At 46.0% G+C, this 23,597-nt stretch overlaps 1 protein-coding gene across 1 annotated transcript; it reads right to left on the reverse strand.

The window, feature by feature from the left end:
* Nucleotides 1-15,037: 15,037 nt before the first annotated feature.
* On the reverse strand, nucleotides 15,038-18,739 carry LOC120681272. Its single transcript, XM_039962784.1, has 2 exons — nucleotides 18,637-18,739; nucleotides 15,038-15,654 (listed from the first exon to the last, which is right to left on the reverse strand). The coding sequence occupies exons 1-2, from the start codon at nucleotides 18,737-18,739 to the stop codon at nucleotides 15,038-15,040; spliced, it is 720 nt and encodes a 239-aa protein (XP_039818718.1).
* Nucleotides 18,740-23,597: the final 4,858 nt, after the last annotated feature.

A 23,597-nucleotide genomic window follows, 5' to 3' on the forward strand; every position in this document is an offset into this window, starting at 1 on the left:
CTTTGTCTTAGAGCAAATTCTTCCTTATTGCTTCACTCATTTAATTAAAATGTACTTAACCCCTCTAGACTTTGTGGGTAGCGGGCGCGTAGGAAAACCCTTTCACCTGCTGGAAACCTTTTGAGCCTTTTACCGGGGTTGAGAGGGTGGGAATCACCCATTGTCCTAAGTGCTAGTAGGAGGGTTGTAGCGCTGCTGGGCAATGCGGTTGTTTCGGATCATGAGTGAGTGCTAGAACATTAAGGCGTGCTCATGATGTGAGGAGACTACATATTGCATTCATACCTTGCATGCATGCATTCATACATGTATTCACTCTTTTGGTCCCCAAATCTGCACCCAATCACTTTTCTATGCGGCTGATCAGATTTTTGCCCCTCTTGTTCCTATTGATCTTAGTAGACCAAATCTGCCTTTCTTCTTAAAACTGCTATCTCGTGATCGATTATGTGTTAAATTTTTATCTACGCAATATATTTTCACCCCTCCTGATGTACCATTCTCTATCCTTTATTCCCGGTCGCTAACTATTTTGTTTACTAACAGGATGGTGTTGCGTTCGGGAACGGATAGGGATGATGCAAGTGGTTCGAGTGGCAACAACCACAACAACGATGCCCCCCTTCCTAACCCTCCTATTCACCCAACCCTCGCGGACGTTCTGGTTCAACAAACTGAACTTATGGCGACCATAGTCAATCAAATGGGCAATGCTGGCAATCATGGTCCAAGGGCTGAGCCTCAAGTGTACAGGTTCGGGGATTTATTCCGCACCAACCCACCTATCTTTCGTGGTTCCAAGGATCCTCTTGATGTGGATTTCTGGCTCAATGTCATTGAAGAGAAATTGGGTCTTAATGAGTGTGAGCCACATGAGAAGGTTCTATTTGCTACTCATCAACTGCATGATGCCCCTGGGGTTTGGTGGCGGAACTTCAAGGCTTCTCACCTTGCAGATCACCGTTTCACATGGGAGGAATTCCGGACAGCTTTTCACTCCTTCCATATCCCCAAGGGTATAATGGATATTAAGAAGAAGGAATTTCTGAACCTTACTCAAGGAAGTCGTAATGTGATGGCATATGTCAATGCCTTTAATACCCTTTCCTAGTATGCACCTGAAGAAGTGGCCATAGATGCCAAGAAGCAAGAACGCTTGTATGATGGGTTCTCTGAAGAGTTGCAAGACAAGCTTTCCACTACCAAGTTTGAAGACTTCAATGACTTGGTGAATGTTGCTATCAGAGCCGAGCACAAGATGAAGAATCTTAAAGCAAAGAACAAGCGTCCTGCTCCTACCTCTGCGGGAGGTAGCTCCTCACGTCCACATCCGGGGCCTTCTCCTCTTCCACCTTGGGCGCAGGGTGCTCAACCTTCCCATCCTATGTGGATTGTGCGCCACCCTCTACCTCCTCAAGGACAAGCTCCTAGGCCGGTCAATGCCTACTGGAGCAACCCAAGTGTTGCCGCGAAGGGGCCGTGCTATAATTGTGGTGGCACAGGCCATTTCTCCAGGGATTGTCCCTCTCCGAGGTGTGGCGGTGCCTTCAATGCCCCTAGGCCTAATAACCTTCTACCTCAAGCATAGCGTCAAGAAGATAAGCCACAACAAGCTTCTAAACGTGGCCGCCTCAACTACACCACCACCGAAGAAATTCCGGAGAATGCCGAAGTCCTCATGGGTACGCTCCTAATCAATTCTCACCCTGCTATGGTTCTTTTTGATTCTGGAGCAACTTTTTCATTCATCAACAAGAAATTTATGCTGCATAGTAAGCTTGAGATGCAAAACCTAAAAGTGTCATACCATATAGAATCACCGGGTGGAGAGATCATTTCCAGAAACTTTGTGGATAGGGTTCTAATTCTCATCGAGGGAGCTACTTTCCAAGCTAATCTTCTTGTCCTAGATCAGATGGGTTTAGATGTGATTCTTGGAATGAATTGGTTGGGTAAGTATGATGGAATTATTAAATGTGGGCCCCGCACCATCGATCTTTTGCATCCCTCCAGGAATAGAGTTCTACTCTCTCTTGCCAAGATGAAATCTGGTTTATATGCTTTGCCGAGTACTAAAGCTACATCATTGGAAGATATTCCTATGGTATGTGAATATCCAGATGTCTTTCCGAAAGAATTACTGGGTATGCCTCCTGATCGTGAGGTGGAGTTTGTCATAGAGCTCATACCCGGGTCTGCTTCTATCTCTAAATAGCCTTACCGAATGCCTCCCAATGAGTTGAAGGAATTGAAGAAACAACTCAAGACTTTATTGGACAAGGGTTTTATTCGTCCAAGCTCTTCTCCTTGGGGATGCCCGGCTCTTTTTGTGAAGAAGAAAGATAATAGTTTGCGGATGTGTGTGGATTACCGTCCGTTAAATAAAGTCACTATCAAGAACAAATATCCTCTTCCTCGGATTGATATTTTATTTGATCAACTCTCGGGAGCTCGTTATTTCTCTAAGATTGATTTAAGATTGGGTTATCATCAAATCAAGATTCGAACAGAGGATATTCCAAAAACAACCTTCTCTACTAGATATGGTCTTTATGAATTCACTGTCATGTCTTTCGGCCTCACCAATGCACCGACCTATTTCATGTATTTGATGAATAGCATCTTCATGGAGGAACTTGATATCTTTGTGATCATCTTCATTGATGATATTCTCACTTATTCCAAGACCCAAGAAGATCATGCTCGTCACATTCATATTGTCCTCCAAAAGCTTAGAGAGCATTGTCTTTATGCCAAGTTTACCAAATGTGAATTTTGGCTTGAAAAAGTATCCTTTCCTGGTCATATTCTTTCTAAAGATGGTATTGCTGTGGATCCTAGTAAAGTGCAAGATGTTCTTAATTGAAAGCAACCTCAGAATATCACTGAAATCTAGAGTTTTCTTGGACTTGCGGGATATTACCGCCGATTCATTGAAAACTTTTCTAAAATTGCGAAGCCTATGACTGAGTTATTAAAAAATGGAGTCAAATTTGAGTGGACTCAAGCTTGTGAAGAAGCCTTTCAAACCCTTAAGGATCGTCTCACTACCGCTCCTGTTCTTGCTCAGCCAAATATTTCCAAGAGCTTTGATGTTTATTGCGATGCTTCTCGCATCGGTCTGTGTTGTGGCCGAGTAGTGGCCTATGCTTCTCGACAACTCAAGTGACATGAAGAAAATTATCCTACCCATGATTTAGAGCTCGCAGCTGTTGTCCATGCTCTAAAAATATGGCGTCATTATCTGCTTTGTAATCATTGCAACATATATACTGATCACAAGAGCCTCATGTACATTTTCACTCAATCTGATCTCAATATGAGGCAACGTCAGTGGCTTAAATTAATCAAAGATTATGACATTGAAGTGCACTATCATTCCGGCAAGGCAAATGTCGTTGCTGATGCACTAAGCCGGAAAGCTCAATGCAACTGTTTGACCATAGCCCCTCCTTTATGTACTCTTTGTGATGATCTCCGAAAACTTGGAATTTCTATGGTCAAAGAAGGTTATCTTGCTACTCTCACGGTCAAATCTGATCTTTATGATCAAATTAAGGAAGCCCAAAAGAAGAATAAGGGTATGGCTCGAATTCGGGAATTAATGAAGGAGGGCAAAGCTCGGTGTTTCTCTACGGATGATCAAGGAGTTCTATTCTTTGGAAAGCGTATTGTGGTGCCTAAGGATCAGAACCTCAGGCGAATTATCCTTGATGAGCCCATACTTCTCAATTCTCTATTCATCTGGGCAGTACTAAAATGTATCAAGATCTCAAACAAAGGTTTTGGTGGACTCGCATGAAGCGAGAAATCGCTCGATATGTCGCCGAGTGCGATGTTTGTCAAAGGGTTAAGGCCGAACATCTCAAACCGGCCGGTACCCTTCAGCCCTTACCTATTCCATTATGGAAGTGGGAAGAAATTGGAATGGATTTTATCACCGGGTTACCAAAGTCTTCTCAATGATATGATTCTATATGGGTAATCGTGGATCATTTGACAAAATCGGCTCATTTCCTTCAGGTAAAGACTACTTATCATGCCAAGCAGTATGCGGAGTTGTATCTCACTCGCATTGTCTGTCTTCATGGTGTTCCTAAGAAAATTGTCTCAGATCGCGGCCCCCAATTTGTCGCTCACTTTTGGAGAAGTCTACATGAAGCCATGAGAACCGATCTCACTTATAGTACTGCTTATCATCCTCAAACCGACGGTCAAGCCGAGAGAGTCAATCAGATTCTGGAAGATATGCTAAGAGCTTGTGATGTCATATATGAAAAGAAATGGGTTACTTGCTTGCCATTTGCAGAGTTTTCCCACAGCAATAGTTACCAAGCAAGTATCAAAATGTCCCCCTTTGAAGTCTTATATGGAAGACGGTGTAGGACTCCTATTAATTGGTCTGAATCTGGAGAAAGGCCTTTCTTTGGGCCGGATTTGGTGAAGGATGCCGAGAAGCAAGTCAAAATTATTCGTGAGAATCTTCGAATCGCCCAATCTCGTCAAAAGACTTATGCCGATCGTCGCCGTCGTGAACTTCATCTCAATGTTGGCGATTATGTTTATCTCAAAGTCTCTCCATTTAAGGGCACTCGCCGTTTTCAAGTAAGGGGAAAACTAGCGCCTCGTTATGTGGGACCCTTTTGGATTACCAAGACAATTGGAGCAGTGGCTTACCAATTGGAACTTCCTCAATCACTCTCCGCCGTGCACAATGTCTTCCATATCTCTCAATTGAAGCAGTGTCATCGTGTTCCAACTGACGCCATCGACCTTGAGTCACTTGATCTTCAACCGGGCCTTACCTACGAAGAACACCCTATTGCTATTCTTGACTGAGATGAAAGAAAGGTAAAGCATAGCATGGTAAAAATTTGTCAAGGTTCAATGGAGTAATCATACCGAGAATGAAGCCACTTGAGAACGTGAAGATCGACTACGTCAAGAGTACCCCGAATTCTTCTCCAATAAGTAAGCTATCTCTCTACCATACCCCACTTCCTTAATGAAGTTCATCTTTCTGGATATCGTTATATGAGTACACAATCACCATCAAGAAGACTCTAGGAATGTCTCCTCATACCACATCACCCATGCCTTTGTATATCTTCTCTTAGATGTTTGTCTTGTCTAGGTGATTATGGCCTTAACCTAGTCCCAGTTTTATCCTTCCCCTCTTGCTTAACCAAATCTCGGGACGAGATTTTCTTAAGGGGGGAGAGTTGTCATGACCCCAAATTTTTTCGAACGGTACGGTTTTGGCAGCGGACGGTCCGCCGTTCCTCTGCTTCGGTGTGCGTTGCACGAATCACGGCGCGCCGCACATCACCGCCGCCACCGGCGATCCTCGTTCCACGCGCGTCCTTATCAGCAGCGCCCATCCGTCCGCCCGCTCGCCTTCTTCTCGTCCATTTGGAGCGCCCGGCCCCTTTTCCCCCAAACCCTAGCCCCCTTCCTCCATTGCCGCCACCCCCGAGCTCCACCGTCGCCGTCGATTCGTCGCCTCCAGTGAGCCGTGGCTCGATTCCTCACACGGGGAACTTCTCCACACCCTCCTCGGCCGATTCCGAGCCTCACCCGGCCTTCCCCCTTGCTGTGCAGGGCTGCCGCCGTACCCCTCCACCCGCCGCCGTCGTTCGTTGTCGCGCCGCCCCGTCATTGCTCCTCTCCGCCCGTGCCGCCACCGGTGAGACTCGCCGCCGCCTGGGACATGCTGTGCGGGCGCTCCCTGCCCCTCTCCGGCCTCGCCTCACCGCGCCGCCTTGCGCCGGCGCCGCCGCCGTTGCCGCGCGCGCCGCGCCCGCGCCGCGCTCCCGCTTGGCCCCGGGGCCGTGCTCATGCGCGGGTCAGGGTCCCGGCCTTGCCTTGACCCGGCCTGGGTGGGTCGCTGGCCCGTGGGCCCGCCTGTCAGCCTCTGGGCTGGCCAGCTGTGGGTGGATCTAGCATTTAGGATTCTTTTTGTTGTACAGTGAAATTTTAAAATTCGTATAAATTCATATAGATCTCCGAAAAATGTAAAAGTTGTTTTATTGGATTCCTGTGCATTAGATCTACCCATGACAAATGTTATTTTGCATGTTATCTTTCTGTATATTTATTTATGATTTATTGTTGCAAAAGTGATTTAAATGCTTAGTTATTTGTGTGCTGCTCTAAAAATGTCAAACCAAATTTTGCTAGACTCCTTGTGAAGTGTAGTTTCCAGTGGTTCAACTTGCTCATATGTTTCCCTCCTGTTTGTTAAGGTCTTAGTGTGTTTTCATGCTTGCTGTCTGAAATGTTGTCTATTGAATAAATCTTCATAGAAAAATGATAAAAAGGTGAAACTAATTTTGTTAGCTTTTTTTTATTGTCTATCTTCTGTGGTAATTTTCCTAGATTTGTTCAGTTAAGTTTACATGCCTTTTCTGAATTTACTTGTATAGGATAGCTGAATTTGTAACATTAACAGTTAATTCTAGGAAAATGCTTTTGATGCAAATACAATTTTCTTGAGTTCCTTGTAATGTTATCTGCATGCTCAATTTATTCCATGATTTATGCTTGCTGTGTAAGTCATGTTTCTTAATTCTTATATTGACTTTGGAATCGTTATGCATTAGTGTTGTGTGTTATAATCGCCTGTGGTGCGTTCTTGTGCCTTTGCATAGTATTTTATCCATATTTCATTCATAGCATGTCTTTTTCATGTCACTGCATCATAATATCGCATACGCATCATTTCATGCATAGCATTTCTTGCACGATCATTGCATCATGCTAATTCTGGCATCTCATTCATGCATTATAGTGACTGAACCGTCGGAGAACGAACCCGTGGAGCCCACCGAGTCCGTTGAGCCCGAACCCGGAGTCCAATTTGTGGTTGATCCCGAAGCTAACCAAGGCAAGCAACTATGCATAATTCCTTGCACCTATCTAATTTGACTAGTTTAGTTATCTCACTTGGGTAATGTTGGGTTATATATATTATATATGTATTGCATTCTTGTACCAACTTTGATGCACTATCCTTCCTTGAATTGTTTAACCATGTCCTTGCCACATGTTAGTTAGTTAATAACTTAATTTGACTAGATGCTTAGCTCTGCTTAGAATACTCAATTGGCTTACTAGAAAGAACAGCTGGAGTATCACATTTACCGGTTACCCTTGATCGCACTGATTTGGTTTGGTGGTTAGTGAAGTGGTAGTACCGATATTCGAGCGGAATGGTAGGGCCTAGAGAATGAAGTCACATGGGCATAGTCCGCTTGGATCGTGAAGCGCCCCGACCCGAAGATCAAGGCTAAACCATGGATTATTTATCGAATTAAGTCTTCGGCACAATACATGTTATATCAAGTGGAGTCCAGAGTCATACAGAGCTTTATTTAACACGTACATGAGGAGTAAAGTGACAACACAAAACTACATAGAACAAACATAGGATAACAACTAGCATAACGACATGCAGGACTAGCTCTTCATCCATCACGGCTCCACTCGAAAAACTTGGGTGCGGACACGATCTACTCGCAGTCTTCCGGCACAAAGTCAGGATCCTCTGGAGAAAATCAACAGGGGTGAGTACAAAAGTACTCAGCAAGATCCACCTCGCCCTACGGGAGGGGAATGATATGCATGATACACATTAAGCACAATGCATTAGCAATGCAACTCATGGTATGCAACTCTTCCCGACACAACCCACAGTAGGTAGCTCACTAGTTGTCAGGACCACACCGTAGCCTGTCCATACCGTGGACATGGACCATTCGAATGGATTATACACTCTGCAGAGGTCGTACACTGTACCCACACGCTCGACTGCCCGAACGGACAACCCACATACCCGACACCCAGCCGTGGTCACGCCCCAGCACGGCCGCACAAACCCTCGGGCCCTGACCCCAATGGTCTATACCCGTAAACCATCCCTGCAACCGTCAGGCTAACCAGTGGGATTAGGCTAAGTCCGGCCCACACCGGAACCTGTGGTCGTACTAAAGTAAGCTAGGTGAGATGTCAAAACAACTCGGTCCTTATGGTTCACCAGGGCAGCAACCATCCCTCAACATGTCAACTCGAACCTACCACCATGGTAGCACTCACCTGCCAGTCTACCACCACTGTAGCGCCGGCTCCAGCATACCTAGCTGCCCTAGCCTCAGCCACAACCCTTCATATCCTAGTCACAACTCTGGATATGCATAACTACTCATATGCATGTATGAGCAGACTCCATCACTCAAGTACTGGTATATGTAATCGATCCTAAACCAGGGCTACAACTATACGTCTTCACATGGATGCAACCGCTCACGTAGGGGTCGATGAAACTTGCCTTCGCTTACGTATGCGGGTGAGGACGGCAGAGGGGGGGTGTCGGCTTCCAGGAAATGGAGTGAGTGCTGCCATGACGGGTCATTTCAAGGTTAATGGTGTGGGTACTCTGTGGCTTCCAGGGAATGATGGCGAAGGAGGTAGGCGCTGCCATGATTGTCTGGGAATTATGGCGTGGTAAGTTGCCGTCGAGGCGTGAGTAATAGCGAGTAGGTGCTTCCATCGGTTGACTGTGAGTTATGGCGTGGTACGGTGACTCAAGAGGCTTCTATGGAAAGAGACGAGATGATATTTGTCGCGGGTGCAAGCATGCGTATGCTGGTTACTGGAGGGAACGAATGTACTAACGCAAGGCAAGAGTATAAAATAGTTTGCCTAGTAATTATGTAATACCTCATATGACGTTAGTATTATTTTATGTTACTAGTTTAATTGCAACCTAAGTTTTATTTTAGTGATTGTTGGAAATTGAGGTGGCCTTAATACCCACTAAGTTGAGGATCTACCCCTATGACACACCAACTCACTTCAGAGTCGGTCAGCTTCTAGTCACTAAGTGTACCAGGTCCTTTTGACGGCAGAGCCGCCTTTTGCTTCCGGGAGGCAGAGCCTACCAACAGATGAAGCTAGCTTCCGGGTGACAGAGCCAACCTTCGATGAAGCCCAGACCCTTTTGTGATCCCGGGTGGTAGAGCCAACCTTCGATGGATCACAACTTATACACTAAGTACTTAAGTTTAACCGGGAGACTAACACTTATAAAGACACTTACCTTATTGGAGAAACAAAGTTACAAAGGAACACACACCTTTAAGTGGCTAGCCTAGCACTCACCCTTCTAGCCCTACCACAACTCATCTACCTTGCTCATGGATGGATGCCATGGCAAGGAGGGGGGGCTCTATTTATAGGTCAAGGGAAGCCATGTGTAAGGATCACCGGGGTGTCCGACCCTAGAGGGGGAGGGGGTGAATAGGGTCGCTAATCTCTTTCTATCCTAGGGCTCAATCTATTTGCATGAGATAAACCTAACACGTCATACACATGCTAGTTATGACTAAGGCTTATCTATGCTACTCTCTACTTACCCCTAAAAGACTTGCAACCTATAGCCAATCCTAATCAAACTAACTAGGAAAGTAAAGGCACGCAAGATAGAGTAAATGTGGAAACGTAATACGGTAAGTAAAGAGGTAAGGGAGAGAATATGCAAACTCCCGTGAAGACACCAAGACACACGATTTAACGTGATTCGGTTAGGACACCAAGTCCCTCCCTACGTCCATGGCCACTTGTCCAACACGAACAAGTGTGATGCCGAGTCTCTCCGCTTGATCACCGTCTTGCGTTCGCCACCAAGGCTCCCGGCAAGTAAAGGCTAAGTGACCCCAAGTCACCAAGACAAGGCCACCGCCACCGTCTCTCTCGAAGCGTCACCCACGGCACCGTCTTCACTATCGGATCTTCTCACCAAGAGGGGTCTCCTTCCCCGCACAAAGTGTCGTTGCCTCTCCACACCAAGTCGGAGGGTCACACGACGAGTTCACAAGATGCTTGCCACATCAAGGCTTTCACTCAAGCTTAAACTCTCAAGAGCTAAGCCTAACAAAGCACTAAGCACTCTCACAAGTGTGCTTAAGCCTATATGATGTACAATGAAGTTCTATGGTGGTTGGAGGTGTTCTTCAATTGTAGTAGGCTTCAGCAACTCCAGCACACTCAAATGACCCGGCCTTGGGGGTATATATAGGCAGCACAAGCAAATATAGCCGTTGGAGAAAAGCTGCCAGAAAAATACTTAACGCCGGTTAATCCGACGCACCTCCAATAGCCATCGTCGGTTCAACCGGTGATACTAAACTGCCCGCCTAAAAAACTAGCCGTTACGTGTACGGACAATCAACCGATGCTGCGTCGGTTTAACCGGTGAGTGTAGTTGTCCTGTGAACTCTGAAAAACCAACTCTCTGGACAACTGCACCGACGTTCACCAAGACCCTCTCGTCGGTTCATCCGGTGTATAGACTTTGCCTTAGCTTCTGGATCCATTGCACCGACGTATTCAACTTCCCTAACGTCGGTTCAACCGGTGAAACTAAAGTTCCTGGTGTGCTCCAAGTCAATGCACTGACGTATGTCATTTTCTCAGCGTCGGTTCAACCGGTGATACTAAAGTATCTCTGTCTTGATTTCTTTGACTTGGTTTTCTTCATGGTCTCTTCGATTCTTGTCCTTTGGACCGAAGGGGCGGCCCTTCGGGCCTAGCTACGCCTATCTTGTCTTTGTCATCACTTGACCCTAACAGCCTGAGAATGGTCATCTTAACAATCATATTAGTCCAAGTGTTGTGTGTGTCATCAATCTCCAAAACATTATATTGAAATATGGCATGAGAGGCCATTTTCGCTACACCATGGTATTAGGACAAGTGTCCCCCTTCTAGAGAATTCCAAAATATTCTAACATTTTCAAAATTTTACTTATTACTAATTCTAGAGTATCCATGGAAAATATCTCACTCTTGCTTAGTGGAGAATGTTCTAGAGGGTTGCCTTGCATTTCTTTCAATATTGATGAAAACTGGGATGTTACAGATCGATTAAGGACCGAGTGGATGCCATCGGCCTTGAGCACCTTTCCGTGCTACTACATATCCAATATAATGGTACGGATGAGCCAATTACCTTCTTTGACTTAATCATTGGGGCCCGGTCCCAGATACGTGGCCAAGGGCTATGTAGGGAGGCTTAGTGTGTCCCCGGGTGGACTTATGTGTAGGAAAGTTTAGAGATGTCCCCGGTGGAACTAAGTCTCCACGCGCAAGCTGGGCATACCCTCAACGGTTAAGCCTTGTTGGGAACGGTTGACATGAGTACCCCCTTGCCCGGCGTGATCGGCTGGGTGAGTCGCATTGCCACGCTTGCAAGGTTATAATCAATTCGAATTGCCACGCTCTCGGATATGTGCAAGCTCTTGGTTCGTCGAATTCTTCATAGAGAGTTTCGGTATTGTTGGCTTTGAAGTCATGTCATATCGATGATCTATTGTATGTTATGTTACTCTCTTAATCAACAAAAATTATTTGGGGTTGGGCAAGATTAATTAACTTTGCTAGGTGATAGTCTAGACAGCTCATGCTTATGCAATAATCACTTTACCCTAAAGCCTTTACTTGAGCCTTTGCATGATCCTTATTTATTTAATCGCGTAAGTCTTGCGGAGTACCTTTGTACTCAGGTTGCTTCTAAACCTAGTTGCAGGTGAACCAGAAGTGGTGTTCGGCCACTTCTACCCCGCCGATCCAGGTGCGGGGGAGGAGTAGGTCGTTGAGGCTGTGATGGTGTCCTTGAGCAAGGCACCATTATCTTTTAGTATTTCTAGCGCAGCAGAACTCTATGAGAGCATGTAAATATAATAAACTTTAAGTTTTTGTATAATATGGCTTTCATGAGCCCAAGGCTTGTAATGGAGGTTAGTTTGAACCTTCCTATGTTGAACTTGTAATACTGAGTTTCGAACTCTGGTAATGTAAAACTGCTCTTTGTGGATTATTGGCGATGTATTCGATTGTAAACGGTATATGCATATGCTGATTCTGGGCGTATGTTGGAGTATATACTGGGACTACCGGATTTAATATTATTTTGGGCGAACAATGTGTCGGTAATTCGTGTCTCTAGATGTAGGTAACACGTGGCACGCTCTCTGGCAAGCATGTGTTAACTCTCATCTAAATAATAATGACTGGCGGTTCGCTTAAAATAGTATTAAATTGGCCGGTTCTCACAGCAAATGCCAAATCTGGACGCGTACAGACTTGTGGATACATCAGACTTCCGACAGCTGATGCATAAGGAACATTGTTCATTCTTTCTCTTTCTAAGTCATTATTAGGGCATTGCACTTGATTAAACTTATCGCCCTTTTGAATAGGAACAGGTGAAGTGTTGCACTTATCCATGTTATATCTCTTAAGCATTTTCTCAATATAAGCTTTCTGAGATAACCCTAGTACTCTTTGAGCTCTATCTCGGTGTATCTCAATGCCAAGGACATATGAGGCATCACCAAGATCCTTCATATCAAAGTTGGATGAAAGGAAATTCTTAGTCTCATGCTACATGTTCTTATCGTTGCACGCTAATAGTATATCATCCACATACAGTACTAGAATTATTAATTTTCCACCCTTAACTTTGACGTAGATACAACTATCCACATCATTCTCCTTAAATCCGAATTTTTTAATGACCTCATCGAATTTAAGGTTCCACTACCTGGACGCTTGCTTAAGTCCATAAATGGATTTCTTTAATTTGCATACCATATGCTCTTTACCCTTTATGGCAAAACCTTCTGGCTGTGCCATAAAGATTGTTTCATTTAAGTCTCCATTTAGGAACGCAGTCTTAACATCCATCTGATGTAGCTCCATATCAAAATGGGCTACTAATGCCATGACGATTCTAAATGAATCTTTGGTAGACACAGGAGAAAAGGTCTCATTATAATCAATTCATTCCTTCTGTGTAAACCCTTTTGCTACGAGTCTAGCTTTGAATCATTCGACCTTCCCTTTGGAATCACGTTTGGTTTTGTGGACCCATTTACAGTCTACTAGTTTGACTCCATCGGGAATTTCTACTAAATCCCATACTTTATTAGTACTCATAGATCTTAGTTCATCTTCCATGGCTTCAATCCATTTAGTGGAATTCTCACTTGACACTGCCTGTCTGAATGTGGCAGGGTCACTTATATTCCCGATATCATATACATCCTCACTTAAGTATGTCTCATAATAATCAGGAATAGCTGATCTCTTTGCTCGTTGCGACCATCTTACTGGTTCAATCGCAACTGGTTGAGGAACTGGTTGAGGAATTTGATCTTGTGGTGCAGGTTGTGCCTGGTTCCCAACCATTTGCTCCATGTTCTCCTACTGAGCAGCAGTAGAAGGCATGGCGCCACTTATCTGAATAGGAGGAATGACTGGTGGTACAAACTGATATACCTCTGTGGGCTCTTGAACTACTGGATCAGGAAGCTCAACCCGTAGTTCTTCGAGACTCACTTTCCTCCTTGGGAAATTCCCACTAACTCCTGAGTCCTCTAGGAACACAGCCTGTCTGGTTTCTACGAACTTAGTGTTACGACCAGGACAGTAAAATTGGTACCCCTTAGACTTTTCTGGGTATCCAATGAAGTGGAAACTTACCATCTTAGAATCTAATTTCTTTTGCTGTGGATCAAATAATTTAGCCTCATCAGGACAGCCCCACACTTTTAAATAATTAAGTGACGGTTTCCTCCCATTCCACAGCTCAAAAGGTGTCTTGGGGACTGACTTAGATGGAACCCGATTAAATATGTGAGCAGCTGTTTTTAATGCTTCCATCCACAGCTCCACAGGCAAACTAGAATAACTGAGCATGCTCCGTACCATGTCAAGCAGTGTACGGTTACGTCGCTCAGCGACTCCATTTTGCTATGGTTCGCCTGGCATAGAGTATTGCGCTCTTATGCCATTTTCTTCTAAGTACTTAGCGAATGGTCCCTTAATCTAACCATATTGAGCGTGTTTCCCATAATATTCACCTCTCCGGTCTGATCTTACAATTTTAATGGAAGTGTTGTGCTGTTTCTCAACTTCCGCCTTATAAATCTTAAATATTTCTAAAGCGTCTGAACGCTTTTGGATGGGGTAAATGTGTCCATAACGGGAGTAATTATCAGTAAATATTATAAAAGAATCATAACCGTCTACCGATGTTACTGAGAGAGGGCCACAGATATCTGTTTGAATTATTTCTAATACGCCCGTACTCCTAGTCGCTCCTTTCTTAATAGTCATAGCATATTTTCCCTTAATGCAGTCGATGCACTGCTCTGAATCTGAAAAATCTAACTCCTGAAGTATCTCATCTTTAATGAGACGCTCCATTCTCTCCCTCGAAATGTGGCCAAGGTGACAGTGCCACAATTTCGAAGAAGTCTTATTATCACGCTTACGCTTATGTATCGCATCACAAACATTCATTACAGAATAATTATCATCGAGAGAGAGCAAATAAATATCGTCTTGCAAATGACCAAGGCCAACACTAATATTATGAAATTTACCGAGTTGCCAAACTCACACACATGTCCATATTTATCTAAATGCGAAACATAAATAATGTCTCTGTTTAAACTAGGAACATAAAGGACATCATCTAAATTAAGCTGGAAGCCGCCTGGCAACTCTAAGGAGAAGCTTCCAACACCTTCGATTCCAACCATGTTCCCATCAGCCACTCTTAGGCTTCGCTCCCCCCTTCTTATAGTTCGGATCGAACGGAATACCTGTAATGAATTAGAAATGCGCACAGTAGCACCTGAGTCAATTAACCAAGTATTAGGGGATAAATGTGCTAAGAATAACTCATCAATGAAAGAAACAACATCAAACTTAATATTACCTTGCTGTTTCAGACATTCCTTAAAGCCTAACCAGCCCTTCTGAAGATGCTTGGGTGAAGAACAGAATGAGCACAGCATCTTTCCACCTTGGGACTGCTTGCCTTTGAACTTGTTGTTGTTCCTGGGACCAAAGTTCTGGTTCCCTTTCTTCTTGAACTTCTTCTGGCCTTGCTTGCTGCTACCTGACTCATGCTGATTCTTAGGAGGATTGTCATTGATGCTCATGTGATGGACCATGTTCACCACATCCTTCATCTCTCAGTCTTAAGCCTTTCTTCTTCTTCAACACAGTAACTGATCAGCTCACTGATAGACCAAATAGCCTTGTTGGTGTTGTAGTTGATCTTGAAAGCATTGTACTGTGAGGGCAGGAAGGTCACGATGAAGTGAACAAGGAAGCCATCTGAGATCTCCATCTGCATCTCCTTAAGCTTGTTGGCCATGTCACACATGTTGAGAATGTGTTGTCTGATGCCAGTCTTCCCATCATACTGAGAGGCCACTAACTTCATGATGAGTGTGCTTGCATAAGTCTTGGATGAGCTCTTGAAGTTCTCCTCAATCTTTGCCAGAAAGGCCTTAGCACTCAGATCTGCTCCCTGCGCATCCTTGGTGGGGATGGCGCCCTTAATGCCAGCACTGATGGTCTGAGACATGACCATAAGTGCCATGCGGTCTGATCTTGCCCACTTTTCCAGAGCAGCTGAAGTATGTCCTGTAGCAACAGCAGGCCTATCCTCCCTTAATGCCAAATCAAGATCATTCCAAGCCAAGCACGTCATGACCTTACCCTTCCAATCAGGAAAATTCGCTCCATTGAGCGGCTCAATGTTGTTCAGGTAGGAGGCCACAACATTAACATTTGTCACTGAAAATCAAAAGGAAAAACTTATCTTAGAAATCATATACAATAAAATGCAAATAAAAGCATGATAATAATCTTACGGTGGTCTGATTAACATCATGCAATTAAAATTTCAATTTGCATCACCGGTGGGGAAAACAAACGAAATTTTGTCTTAATACTCATGATTAAACAACAGTGGTCAGAAATAATCTCAAGTTTACTCTAAATAAATTTCTCGGTGGTTCCATTTATTTAGAGGCATCTCAAAGTATAGTGGTGGAATAAACTTATAAACATTAAATAAACACCAACTACTTAAATTTACTCATGTGATAGCTTGACTGAAAATAAAGCAGGAATTAAACTGAGCTTAATACTGAAAATGGACTGAAAATTGAAAATAAAAGAAAACTCAAAATTTGGCCCAAAACTCAAATTGGCCCAGAACGGCCCGCTAGCGCGCGCCATACTCTTTATGCGCGGCGGCCCATGTGCGCACGCGCGTGGCCCTGTAGCTAAATGGCGCGGCCCATCTCAACACGCGCGGCTCAGCGCGGGCTTGGCTTAGCGGCGCGCGGCTCGGCTCAGGGGCGGCTTGGCTAGGCGGATGGAGGCGGAGGCGGCGGCTTAAGGCGGCCCATTAAGCATTTGTCCCGGCAGCGGACGAGCAGGCCAGCCTTTCGGCCCGCTCGGTGCGCACCCCGCCCCCTCCTGAGATCGATCTGAGCCATCGGCTCTGATCTAACAGCTGAAAGCGTATTTGGGGTACCTTAAATAGCAGGAAAAATCGGGAGAGGGGAAAACCCTAACTCTTTCCCCTCCCCTCCCCTCCCACGCGTGCTCTGTGCTGAAGGCGGCCGGCGGCGGCGCCGTCGTCCGCCGCGTGACACGCCGAGGCTCTCCCCGCGTGCACGCTCTGCGGGACCTGATGGCCGGAGCTCCGCGGGCCCTCTCTGCGGCACCGCATGTGTCTCGCGTGCGGGTCGCCGAGGGGCTCCGCTGGGGCTCCATGGCCGGTGGCGAGGCGAGCTAATGCGCCGCGTGAGGGCTCAAGCTTAAGGCCGCGAGCTGATGGTGAGGGGCGACACGACTGATACGCCGACGGCGGCGCGAGCGTGGCCATGGAGCCAGCACCGCCGCGGCGAGGCAGTCGGTGAGTGGGCTACGGCTCCTGGACGCTCGCCGGCGACTACGCACGACAGCAGCTGATGCCACGCGCGGCCACCGACCGTGAGGTAAGCCCCTACTTTCTTAATCTGAGCTTAAACTGATCTAGGGTTAGGGTTTGGGGAATTCGGTGGGGATTTGCTTTTGGTTCTGAGTTCTCCCCTTCTTCTAATCTCACTGATTACTGATCTTATGCATAAATTTGACCCAAAACCTAGATGGATTAGGTCATGGACTAGAAGAAAACCCTAATTTCTTGAACTAAAACATGAAAAACACCTAGAAAACATGACTGATCTAGTGTTTTAGGCATGAAAACATTTCTGACTTAAGTAAAATCTAACTAAAACATGTGTGCATGATACGAATCTTAACTGAGTAGTGCTAAAACATGAAAAGAACATGCACAGATAGATCTACACCATTAAACCGAACCTAAACTTAGGGTTTGTCTAGGGGATCCTGTTATCGCCATAAATTAACATGGTTAATTTATGGGCCGAAAGTAAGTTGGGCTTAAAGCAGAAGATTAAAAAGGCTTGTAAATCGGCTCCTGCGTGAGCATTTGGGCCACATGGGCCATGTATCTTTAGATTTAGTTCAAGATTAGAGATAGAGTCCGATCGGGACAAGATAGGATTAGATTGTTTCCTAAGTCTTCGGACTATAAATATGTACCCTATGTTATTCATGAAAAAAAAAACGTCATCACGTCTCGCAAACAACAATTTTCAGTGCATCGCCACCCCTAATTCTAGGGTTTCATCTAAGTAAGCGCCATGCTGCTCTGATCGCTTCTTGCGATCAGGGCAGCGTTGTTCTTGCTTTTACCTTGGCATTACTCGTACTGAAGCATTTTTTATGGCGAGTAATGCTAGTTATCTTGATGTTCGTAGCATGGCTTTTAGTAGATCTATTGTACTTTGTTGCTTATCATCTACGAATATCATGCTGTTTTTCGTGCAGTCACGTTTCAATCTCATGTTAATTCTTGTTGTGAAGAATAAGTTGCACGGAGACAACACTCTGCTTCTTTTCCATCTAATAGATCTAATCTGTTATGGTTTGCTCTTATTCTTAAGAGTTGGTGTAATATTTGCTAGGTTAGGCCTTGCAAACGGGTTGGATGATCCGGTGGCGTGTTAGATGCTTTGCTTTAGTCTTAACAGGGAATTGATCCGGGGATCGGCTCTTGCTAGTTCTTAGGCCTCTGTTTTTTGTTATGGTTTAGTTATCTGTTATGTTTATTAGGCCCAATCACGTGTAGGATGTTCCGATCTAGCAGTGAAGCTTTTACCATCGTGGATTAGATTAGTTAGATTTAATTGAAGCAGCTTTACAGTTATTTGCTTTATTTACCAATATTTGGATAGATGCAGATCCAATCTGACACCGGGACTTGATCGGCTCTTTAAAGCCGATGCAAGAGTCGTCCCGGGGAGCCGACCACGGCTCGGACTTATGTTTCCACGTGTTTGTGTATGCAGGCAAATCGTTGCAAGCACGTTCGCACCTTCCTGATCGGGTATAGGTCAGGTGGCACGCCCGACATTCTCCGGAATCTCCGGGTGTGTGATGGAATTGCGGGCCGTCGACGAGGGAGCAGTGCCTGCCAGCGCCCCGGCGACCTCCCGGCTCTTCGTGTTGCCTGTCGCTGCTCGCCGGTGGGTTTCGACCGACAACAGATCCATACTGGATTAGTAGAGGCGACTGATACCAATTGTTAGGATTAATCTAACAAAACTTAGCATGAACTTGCTTAACCAGAATCACTAATCCAAAGTAGATCGCATCTAGTACATCAACTAACGCGGAATGAAAATGTTCGGTCTATACCAGCAGTAGTGGTGTCCATGGCGCTGCTGGAAGTAGGTGTAGGCGTGACGTCGTCGACGGTGTTGATGGCGTCGGGGACGTAGCACGGACGCTCCTTGAGCATCCTCTTAGGGTAGCGGCGGCCTTCAGGACGCCACCGGCACTGCCTCGGGCGTGGTACTCGCGCTTCTGAGCCTTCCAGTGCTCTGAATGATCGGTGGATGGTGGAATGGATTAGATTGCTGACCTAGGGTTGACCCCCTCTTATTTATAAGCACTGTAGGCCCAGGGCCGAGGCCAATGGGCTTATGATTGCCTCCCGATCAAGGCAATCGCGGATTGGTTCTGGGAACCGATCCCTAAACTCACAGGATGAGATCTCCCTCTTTTTCTCTTGATTCTGTTGTTGACCAAGGTCAAACAAAAACAAAACCAACAAGATTATGAGTTCTCGCTTTGTTCGCTATAGTCAGTTATGAATTTAATTTCAATCTGACCATCTAATTTGTCTTCAAGGAATAGCTGAAAAAATTGAGTTATCCTCGATTTATGGGCATAAAATAATGCACACATGGTTTTCTAGTATGACAAGACACATCTAAATAAAAGAAATTAAAGCCAGCTGCACGTACATATTCATATATTCCCGCCGTTTCAAATTATAAGTCATTTCAAGAATCCTAGAGAGTCAAACTATTTCAAAGTTTGACCAAAATTATAGAGAGAAACACAAAGATTTACGACATCAAATTGGTATACTATAAAAATATAGCTAACAAAGAATCTAATGATACTTAATTGGTATTATAAATGTTATTATCTTGTTATATAAATTTGGTCAAACTTGAAATACTTTAATTCTCCAAAATTCTTGGAATGACTTATAATTTGGAACGGAGGGAGTAGCTTTCACGTGTGTATGAGAGGGATAGCTAGCTAGGGGAGAATTTCTTCTTTCCCAATCGATCATCACATCTTGAATGCTTTGTTTCCTACGCAGGCCCTAGGTAGCAAAAATGTGACCCTTTTTTGTGGCTATTTTCACGGTCTTCTGGGTCTCCCCCGCAGGGGCGACGGAAGTTGGAAACGTACAGGTTTGATTTAGACAGCTGAGGACAGTAGCAGCACAATGAAGCTCAAATCTTCATTGACCATTTGCATTGGTGGACAAACATGTGCCAATGAATGAGAATTCGTGTACTTATTGGACATAGGCGCAAATTAAATTTGGGAAGCGAAACTGAAATTTACTTGTATATTTGTAAAACTTAGAATAAGGTTTACTAAACAAAAGTTTTCCCCTCGAAAACTCCGCCAATATATTATATTTTACAACTAAAACTTCGGCTAGTTGTTCAGATGCCTAGAGAGAGTTGATGAGGGGGGATTCCATTTCCAGGAAAACACGGTAAAAACACTCACAAAACGCATACGAGAGATTAGGTGGGCATGCAAATTAATCTTGCATTGGCATTGACAAGATTTTCAATCCTATTTGCGTGAATGTGTGGTGCATATGATCACATAGAGAAATAATGTAGGGCTTCTGTTCTAGCACAGTCGCGAGTGTGCATACATGCAACAAGCTCAAAAGCTGCAAACACAAATACAAGTGATCGGTGTCCTTATTTCATCTCTGTTACTTTATTTTGTACATCCTCTTTTCCACCGCTAGATTTTTTTTCCTTCACAAGACGTTACACTTAACGCCCAAATCAAAACAGCATCTCTGGATCTCTGCATGCAGCTACTGCTACAGTGTACATATTATGTACTATGTAGGTATCTGCACGCGTGTACGTGTCCCATTTGTTGGCTAGACCGATGGGCATCATAATTTACACATGACTATTTTACTAAGACGAAGAAGTGTTACACATGACTAGCACGGAGTCGATCGGATTGGATTGGATATGTGCAAGAGAGTGGCGCCAAGGGTGTATGGACTGAGCTAGTAAGGCCACGCCAGAGCTGATGCAGGCAGCAGCTTGCGGCGGTCTGGCACCGGCGCGCTGCAGCAATAAAACGCCAGGCTTATGCTTTTGAGCTGCGCCCTCTCTGGCCTCGGAATGAGCGCCGAGCGAGCTCGAGGGCCGGCCGGGCAATGACGGCACAAAGCCGATGCAACATGCATGCAGGCCTGCCAAAGGCACGCCGGCAGCAGAAGCAGAAGCAGCGGCGGCAGCGCAGCGCCGGCCGGCAGCCTTTGGACGGATGTCTCCGGCCATCATCGCCGAGCCCTCCTTTTTCCCCGTCTGAGGCTGCCCGCACTGGGCTCTCTAAACGAATCTGAACGCGCATTGCAGTATGCATTTGGAGTATATTTTGCTGCAGCGGGGTACTGCAACACCTGCGCCAAATTAGAGAGCAGGCCGCGGCGCTCCATTTCTAGCGCGGTAGAGAAGCTCTATACAGGCAGACGTGGCCGCCTAGCGCGGGCCCGCGCGCTCCACCCGGCCTCGCGCTCGGACTCGGACAGCACGCCGGCTCGCTGGCGAAGGGACCAAGGCAGGCGGGGAGGAGGCCGCGGCGGAGAGGAGCTCTGCCACGGCCTTCGCCGCGCGCGGATCCTGCCGGCGGGGCACCGCAGCTCCATGGCCGCCACGCCACCGGCCGTCGGCGGAGGCCGCTCCGCCCGCCATGGAGCAAGGCGGAGCTCGAGGAGGCCTCCGCCTCCGCTACTCCCCCGCCGCCGCCGCTGCTGGCCCGCGCGGGCTCGTGCGCTCGCCAGCGCAGTGAGCAGGGGAGAGGGAGGGGGGTCGCGGCGGCCCCGCCCGGAGCCGAGGAGGTGCCCGAGTCCGCCGCAGGATCCGGCCGCCACGCGGGGCTCAGCCGCCGCGCCGCCATGGCCACGGCCCACGGCGGGCGGAGCTCGGGGAGGCCCGCCATGGGGGTGGGCGGAGCTCTGGGAAGCCCGCGTTGGTGGGGATGGCCGCCGGGGAGGGGCCGAGGCCGCCGCGCCGCGCCCGCTCCCGCGTCGAGGTAGGGAGGGAGGAGGGGCACGCGCGCGGCCCCTCTGTGGTCGACTCGTGCCATCCCGCCCTGAGGCCGGCGCCGGCAGTCGGGGAGCACCGCCGCCATGGCCAGGGGGAGGAGGGGCGCGGTGGCGGAGGGAGAGAGGGAGGGAGAAAGAGAGAGGGGGGCCGCGGTGTGAGAGAGAGAGTGGGGAGGGGGGGTAAAAAAAGGAAAAATAATTATGACACGTGGGCCCCACTCGTTGTAGTTGGTGTAGAGTAGAAATTTAGAGAGAATGAACGCGGAGAAACTGAATATAGAGAGGAGAATCTTGATGACCAGATAGGAATATTCTTTTTAGAGAGTGAATTTAGAGAGTGACGAGTGCGATGAGCCTGATCCTTCCTCCGCCTTCCCGTGCGTGCCTCTGTCGCCCACACCGACACAAGTCATGGCAGCGCAGCCGGTTGCAGCTCGCCAGCCGCCCTGCTTCCTCTCTCTCAGGCCTCGATGTCCACGCCATGAATGGGCACTCGGGGAAACAGACATGGATTCGGAGAGAGAAAGGGACGGGACGACCACCGGCGTGTACCCCCGCCCGCCCGGCCCGGGTCGCTCACGGGATGTGGAAAGCGAGAGGACGACGACGAGGCAAGTTTTTCGATTCGTTCATCGAGTCTTTTACCGTATACTAGATATACCTTTGCAATGACTATGATTTCCTTACGTTCTGCAAGCTTTGCCTCGTGTCAGGGCTGTCGTCGTCTTTAACGGCCAGCATTTCCGCAAGTCAAAACACCCCAGATCAGAGACATGGCAGCACTGCACACAGTCATTGCATGCTCTCTCACTACGGAAAATGCCACGTTTGTCGTGTGCCACAAGCTTTGCCGTGTGCCATATATCGGGCACACGACAAAGGTGGTCTTTGCCGTGTGCCACAGATTCGACGCACGGCAAAACAAAAGCATACGACAAACAAATTGTTTGTCGTGTGCATTTGACTACAACACACGGCAAATAGAAGCCGCTCGGCAAATTGATTACTTTGCCGTGTACTTACAGATGAAACCCACAGTAAACTCTAAGCACACGGCAAATGTTTTGAAATCCGTAACGGGAAAATATTTTGCCGTGTGCCCAATAGGGACACTCGGCAAACAACACCTTTTGCCGTGTGTTTTCCAATTTTGCCGTGAGTCTCGGCCCATGCACATGGCAAAATATTGGTCAAAAAGTTAAATTAGCAATCCCAAATTTTTCAGAAATGCACTTGTAGTAAATTGACCTTGATGTTAACATCTGGTATTTTTCTAATTGTCTTTGCTATATTTAATCATTTAAATTGATTTACCACATTTCTTTGATTTAAGTCTAATTTGTTCTGCTAGAGATTTGAACATTGTAGTAAAATTCATCTAAAAATCAAATTCATGTTGTTGAGTGTAAATTGAAGCCATTGTAGTAAAATTCATCTAAAAATCAAATTCATGTTGTTGAGTGTAAATTGAAGCCGTGTGTATGAATTCAGAGGCAATATCAACTACCCTTATCCCGAACCATGAATGGTAACATGAGGTCGAATCATTTTAAAATTTTATAAATAGCATATGAAGTGCAAAAATCCTAAAAAATTTCATGATACAATAATTTCGTGTCATATGACTATGGTAAAAAATTGAGTCAGTTTCTCGCTTGTTTGACGTGCACTCCTTACTAACCCAAGCATATCCAGAGAAGGTCCATAGTGTTTTAAGACCGAATCGTACGTATTCCAAGTCAAAGTGATGGTCGAATTGGGTTTTCAATTTTAAAATTTTTCTATATGTAGTATGCTACTTAGATTCCTTAATGCCAAAATTTGGTCATTTTTCGGATCCACTTATTAATTTTAAAATTTATTTTGCTGTTAAACCATTAAACCATATCATCTTAATATACAATAAAATCAAGTTGTAACCACATGAAATAATGTTTTTTAGAAAAGAATCACCCAACATGTAATGTTTATGCACTTTGGCTAAATA

Source organism: Panicum virgatum, chromosome 7N, assembly GCF_016808335.1.
Source record: "Panicum virgatum strain AP13 chromosome 7N, P.virgatum_v5, whole genome shotgun sequence".
Taxonomy (NCBI): Eukaryota; Viridiplantae; Streptophyta; class Magnoliopsida; order Poales; family Poaceae; genus Panicum; species Panicum virgatum.

Coding starts and splice junctions, on each gene's coding strand:
- LOC120681272 (XM_039962784.1), bottom strand. CDS start 18,739: ATGCTCAAGGAGCGTCCGTGCTACGTCCCCGACGCCATCAACACCGTC. Junction 15,655..18,636: donor CATGGACACCACTACTGCTG/GTATAGACCGAA, acceptor TTTGATTTTCAG/TGACAAATGTTAATGTTGTG.